Source organism: Cydia splendana, chromosome 14 (genome assembly GCF_910591565.1).
Source record: "Cydia splendana chromosome 14, ilCydSple1.2, whole genome shotgun sequence".
NCBI lineage: Eukaryota > Metazoa > Arthropoda > Insecta > Lepidoptera > Tortricidae > Cydia > Cydia splendana.
The window spans coordinates 10776827-10783652 of NC_085973.1; the positions used below are offsets into that span (position 1 = coordinate 10776827).

Consider the following 6826-nt stretch of genomic DNA (forward strand, 5'->3'; position numbering starts at 1 on the left):
ACCACTGTTTCAAAATAATAATAATTATAATTAATGATCGCAAGCGCAGTTCGCACGCCACGCCGTCTCGCACATGTGTTACGCAACGAATTACGAGAGCAATCGGACCGATGTCCGGTCGATGCTCTATCCTTACGTAATTGAATTTTTGGACAGCCCCGCTAGTCGCCGCGAGTTATTATTACGTGTTGCCTCCCTGTCACACTTACGTACGATGTTACAAGTGCGACAGAGAGGCAACTCGTCGAACGTGGTTCGCGATAGGCCCTCTGATGCGGATTCGCAAGCCGCTCCGGTGTGCGAACGAGCCATAGGGACCGTGCCCGTTGGAGGGCCTGCCATCTTGTAGCCTGAATCGGAAACATATGTGTGCATGTCCATTGCCAAAGTAAGTGCTAGGTTCTGCCATCTTGTAGGCTACATCGGAAACATAAACGTCACATTTACGCCTCGCGCCAAAAATCTGACGGCTCCTATGCTGGCCCCCCATAGTTCATGCACATGCACGCCCCCTATAAGCAAAGCACGTATGTATGTCCTGTCATACGCCGGCGGAGCGTCGTTCGGATCGCCTCAGGTGTAGAAAGTTTTCACCCAAACTAGTATCGGATTTCGAGCTACTTAAAATCTCAACTTAATTTGAACTTTATTTTGAATTCAAACTATTAAAAAAATAATTTGTAATGGTCCATCTGAACTTGATTTGACATTACGCGCAGCGCAGAGCATTTCACTCGTACTTGTATATCAATTTAGTTTCAGGCTATATAATAATAATAATACTAACGGTCAGGGTCTCCGTCTCCGGCGTGTCTTCGTCGGTCGGAGTGGACCCCAAGGGGACCCGCAGGACTCTCAGCTCTGGCTTGCCTTCATTGGCCGTCCAGAGAGGAGTCGCTAGAGCTATATGCTCCAGGGGTGGATATGCATGCAGGAGATGCATAAGACGCGAGTTGGCACAGTGGCTGGCAACAGCCACTGGGTAGAAAGCGGCGCACACCTCTCGACACCCCTGAGCCGCTCACACCGATGTTGCTCCTGGTCGTCTTTACGACGGCAGTTTCAGGGGCCCATCTAGTCAGCGGCGAGTCACCGCCTGCCTCGATGACGGTGTTAACATTGTTATGGCAGGTGTCCGGACCTCTTTTACAATAGCCCAATCTCATTGTCCACCCAAACATCAATCCATAGACCGGTATACTGTTCACTTTTTCTACAATAGTCCCAATGCCTGCTGAGACCGGTTCATGGGTGTCTATTGTTGCGCCTGTGAACGGGTTCCAGCAGGCGTTCTACATGACATTAAAGCTCTCCAAAGAGCCTCTACGTGTTGGATCTATATCCCCACGCAAGCCTATCAAAAGACCGGGATTTATAGGCCCGTGATATCTAAGGAGATACATATAATAATACTAATTTCACCTATATATAATTCACCTATAATAATTTCTCTTCCGTTATTTTATGTTCGAATTTTGCTGTATTGGTGATTATAATTATTTTTAATAAGTAAAAGTTTGTGGCCCTATATTACAAGTTTACAAGTCCGAGTACGTACTATAACCCTGCTTGCATATAATTGACAACTTGCTGAAACGACTTTTAGAAAAATAGAAAATAAACATTTATTGCAAAAACCACATCAATAAAAATAATCCCTTATTCAACTCAAAGCTGAAAATCAAAATATATAAGTAACTTAAGAAACTACTAACAAACATGTTATTATATATATATATATATTTTTATCTTAAACCCAGACTTTTGTACTCTTTTTAATGAGTTAATTCTAACTTCCTATGGATTCATTCATTTAAATCACAGTCTCGATGCTTCTGCTCGCAGATGGCGCTGCGATCCTCAATTTCATTACTCGTCGGTAGATGGCGGTACATACTATCCGCGCCTAGAACTTTATCGCCGTCGTCTGTTTTGCTTTCCCCAAAAACAGCAGTCTGCATTTTGGACACAAACGGAGTTATTTTACAGACAAGAAGTTTAATACAACTAGCTTCTTCGCCCTGGCTTTGTTCTTCCACGATGTCTTCTAGCAAGTCAGGGAGAGATTGGTTCTTGGCTGTTGCGAGGATGTCCTGCAGTTTTCGGGAGCTTTTGTTCAGTATCCATTGGGTTGTGTCGTCGTAACGGTATGGGCGGTTAGGCATTTTTGGTCCGGCGAGGAAGGTCGATATCTGAAATGGTATGTCGAAATGTTTGTTTAGCTTAGCACAGACATCTGGAAAATGGACGTGTAAAGTGCAAGACGAGTACGTTGACAACAAATTAGCTCAATTAATGGCAGTCAGAGTATGGTAAAGTAGTTGACGTTAGTTCGATTCTTAAATTGCATTCTGTCCGATTTATTTATCGTATGGTATAATTTACATGTCACTGCAGTATAAAATTAAAATTTAAAACTAGAGTTCTTAAAATAATCCACGGCTTTCCCAGTCAAGGTCTTGAGCTCTTCAATGTTGCCACCGAATTTGTCCGATGAAGCGACGAAAAAAGTAACTCGGGCAGATACCTAAACCTATCATCCGTTAAAATAAAAATTTAAAAGCAAATCCTCACTCATAGGCCACATAGCCGGTTAACAAGTTAAAGTAACTGAAGTTAGAAAAAAGTAAACCAATAAATTGGTGTTACAAAAGAAAATTTTATGAACTTTTAATGAAATGTGACGCGGTGGGCAAAGCGTGTTGAAAAGGTAAAGTTGCTAATTTCGATGGAAGAACTTCTATGTCAGATCTTCACGCGTATGAATTCATACCCAATAAGAGAACACTTTAAAATAAACTGGAACTTCTACCTATACATCTTTGATAATTATTTGCGCGAGTAATATATATGCCTACTTACCATTTGTGCAACAAAAACCAAAGCATTGACAGCCACCGCGCTAATCTGATTGGACTGCAGTCCAAACAGCCTCACCAAATTCTTCAGCGGCGCCATAGGACTTGGAGCTTCTTCGACATTAGAATAAGGTCTATTTTCCTGCGCAAAGTTTTCTGTTTCATCTTCATAACCCTCTAGGGGTTTGCGTCGGTTTATTTGCGAAGGGTTGGCGTTTTGGAATGCGCGGACGACGAATTCAGCTACTTTTAATGCTATGGACTCTGATCCTGGAAGATAAGAAAAGAGACAATTGAGAATTGTATATTGCAACTGCAATGTACCTATGCTTCTAAATTCGGTGTTGTAATTCATGATACACCTTCCACTCAAATTCCCATCCTAAAGCAAGCACTTAAAATTAAAAAGATCGTAAATTTGGACCTGTGGGCGCAGCACGGTTCCATTTTTATCGTCTATCACTATGCGCGTCCCTTTCGCACTTACGTACTTGTTAGAACGTGACAGGCATGGTGACAAGGAATAAAAACGCGACCGTGCTAAGCCGCCTGGTACCTAATGCTAAAAAGATCACCTCGCAATATTATGTACTTGTAAATTGTAGAGTTGTAGACCCAGTCAGGCGTGGCTCACTCCGCGATTTCGTCGCTTTGCTACAGGTAGCTAAAAGTACATCCGTTCCACACCAATTTTGGTGGCTAGCCATAAGCCGCGCGTGGCGCTGTCGCCACCTAGCGGCCATATCTGTCCTGATCGTAACAGACGCGTTTTGTTAGAGAGTGAGTCTTCTGTACCAAGTACTATTATTTATTCTGTGACCCAGTGCGCTTAATTTAATGATTTCCAAATAATGGGTTCTCTCAGCCTCCGGAATTTCCAATTAGGTATTTCAATGACAGTACAAAATATCGATAAACAGAACTTTTTCAGATTTCAATCAAATTTGATGTTGTATTAAATTTCAAGTTACTTCAATTAAGTAACTTTCTAACATAGAGTTCTTATATGTGGGTAAAACAAGGATAAATGTGAAATGAGAGAAAAAACTTACCAAGAAAATCCTTCGCTAACTTCATCCCATTGCTCAAATGGTCAATTATTCCTTCATTTCTTTGCCCTGAAACCACGTTCAGCACCAAAAGCAATATACACACGCGTGCTGCCATCTCGAGAGATCTAGAAGAACTAGCGTGTCACTGCGCTTGCGACATGCTTCGCTTGTCGAGCTAATGCGCGCGAGTAGCAGAGCATGCGACCAATTATTTTAAAGGCTATATAGGATGTACCTAGTTTCATATAATAAAAATGAAATACATATTTGTGGATATTTGATCTGAGGAAATGCACATAATTATTGATAATTAGGTATTAGGTTAATAATGCCGTGTTGTAAAGAAAATGATGTAGTGAATTTTGCCGCTGCTAATAGATGGCGTTACTGGTATTCTCGCGCCTCGCTTCTATAAAAAAAAAAGTTGATTTGAGTTTGAATAGGTAGTACTAAGTAGTTAAATAGAACGTTCAAGAGAAATACACATTATTTAACTTATTTTAGAATATACTTCATCTCTATAGACAGTATTTAATCAGTACCCTATCCGGCCGGTACCTACAACTTACAAAATGATATTATTGTGCAAAGAAAAAGTGTCACGAGTATAAATAGTATAACATCTCAAACCGCCTGTATATAACAAAGAAAATGAAACAAAGACAAACAATAGAACATCAGCCTTCCAACACTTTCATCAGCGATATTAAAGTGTTGGGACATCATTGCCTAACATACCTAGGTACCTAAATGAAATTGTCCCATATCTCGGCAGGTAGATATACAGTCGAAGATAAGGAAATAATCATTAAGAGCCAACGGCAGTGGTCATTTCTCCATACAAACGTACTCCTCGTTTTCCTCCGTGGTTTTTGAAGCTAGACCAATGATTTTTTCAACACAGATTAATATTTTGCTTTTTTTGATATTTTTGTTTTTTAAGGCGCTAGAGCCCTTCAAAAATGGCCAAAATGGCCTAATTGGCTATGCCGCAATGAGAGGCGTGGCATTCAAAACTGATATCAATTAGCCAAAAAAGCAAAACGGTCCGACACAGATAATTTCATAATCATTTAGATTTCCAAATTTGGTTGTCGATTGGTTAAGTTTTGGAGGAGGAAACAGAGGAGTACGAAACCTCGATTTTAGAGATTTTTACGCAGGATTTTTCGCCTTGTCCTTATCGCACTACTTTTAGGTGCCGCTTCCGTTAGCGAGACGGGTATATTTACCTAAAATATTTAAAACTCAGCTCCTGTTTCGTCTTAAGACTATCAAGAGTCAAGACCCTCGTCATTGTAAATAAATAAATAAATAAATAAATTGTTGAAGATGATGCTATAACGCCCTTATCTTGGAGTTTAGAGTTGGAACAAGCCAACTCTGCACTGAGTTTGCTATGGCAAAGTGTAAATATGTATCGTCTAACAACTTAACAACATGAAAAGTGCAAGCCAACTTGGCCAGAAGACCACACTTCGCTCGGTCGATTAATGTTTGCAACTATTCCATTATTACTATGAAGTATTTGAACAAATTAAATTATTTTTCAGAAAATATTTTATTTCAGTTTATTCCATTATTAATTTTTTTGTAGGAATTACCTACTCGGTCTAGAATCTAAAAACATAAATAAATAAATCCGTTACGACAAACAACAACCTCACACTACAAATTGATTTAGTTTACCAGGTTAGGGTGTCTTAGAGATGAATATGTGTCTTGAGATAAGACACTGTTAGTTAGCACAGATAAATCTGTCATCTCTACATGACCTGTTTGCCGTGACCGCTAGATTGTCGTGCTTAGCAGACCACGGTAATAGCGAACTGTCTCAAACTGCTCATTCCATACCCAACCACTAAGGCAAGTGTCTGGAAAAATGTTTCCACTCCTACTGATAATCGTCACGCAAGTTTCAGCCGATTTCACCACGGAGGAAATACAATTTCTGAACGAGCTGCCTTTAGACAAACTGTTGAGGTTGAAGACGTCGCTACAAGATATGGTCACGGCGCGTTATGAGAATGTTACGATGGCGCCAACACCTTCGTATTTGGATCGATTTGGGGCTCAGGCTATGGCTGTGAAAGCACCGCCGATAAAGAGAGGAGATTATGAAGAAATCGAGCATAAGAAGGAAGGTAAGATTAGCCATTTATTCTCAATGTCAGTGACGACGTTGGCCTTCCTGGCTTTCGGGGGTTATCTACTTTGCCTTATAGTACAAGCCGTGAAGGCGAAGCAGCCGTATCCGTTTCCGCCTCCAACGGTGCCGACGCCGCAGACGTTTGTTTTAAGCGCTGGGATAAAGAAGAGACCGCAGAGCCAGTTTACGAGTTATGGAAGGAGAAAGAGGGAGAGTAGAGAAGTGAGGAGGCTGAGGCATGTGGAGTTGCCGCCGGAGGAGCTGTTTTCGGCGCTGGTGCAGTTGTGTGAAGGATATGCGAAGTGGAGTGAAGAATGACTGAGCCATGGATTATAAAAATACATAATGTGTTATTTATAAGTTCCCGGTGGTGTGCTTTGTCGGAGATGTATATTTATTTATATTTATAATTTTGACGTATGTCATTCGGTATGGAATTGGTATGGAACGATATCGGTGAGGCTAGTAAATAGGTTCGTATTATCTAAATGATATTCATTTACTGTAAACAGATTTAAAATAGCGATTGAGTGATTGAAAGATTTCTTTTTAAATTAGTTTTTGTCGCTACCTCTTAATAATTCCTGATATTTATGTAAAATAATAAGTTTATTGTAGCAAAACACACAGCTCTGCTATATAATATAGCTAATATCCGTTGCAACGTAACCGGGTAGGTACTTATATTTGGTAATTTTTTTTCTAACTTCTATACCTACAGGTACCTACCTACTGTACAAAAATATGTTAAGTATTAAGTAAAAAAA

At 40.3% G+C, this 6826-nt stretch overlaps 2 protein-coding genes across 2 annotated transcripts; one reads left to right on the forward strand and one right to left on the reverse strand.

The window, feature by feature from the left end:
• Nucleotides 1-1724: 1724 nt before the first annotated feature.
• On the reverse strand, nt 1725-4134 carry LOC134796892 (uncharacterized). The gene is made up of 3 exons (XM_063769095.1): nt 3911-4134; nt 2863-3128; nt 1725-2192 (listed from the first exon to the last, which is right to left on the reverse strand). Exons 1-3 carry the CDS (start codon nt 4023-4025, stop codon nt 1806-1808), a joined length of 768 nt encoding a protein of 255 aa, XP_063625165.1. The 5' UTR covers nt 4026-4134; the 3' UTR covers nt 1725-1805.
• A 1470-nt stretch (nt 4135-5604) lies between these two features.
• Nucleotides 5605-6394, forward strand: LOC134796893 (uncharacterized). Its single transcript, XM_063769096.1, has one exon. The coding sequence runs from the start codon at nt 5793-5795 to the stop codon at nt 6375-6377; it is 585 nt and encodes a 194-aa protein (XP_063625166.1). The 5' UTR covers nt 5605-5792; the 3' UTR covers nt 6378-6394.
• Nucleotides 6395-6826: the final 432 nt, after the last annotated feature.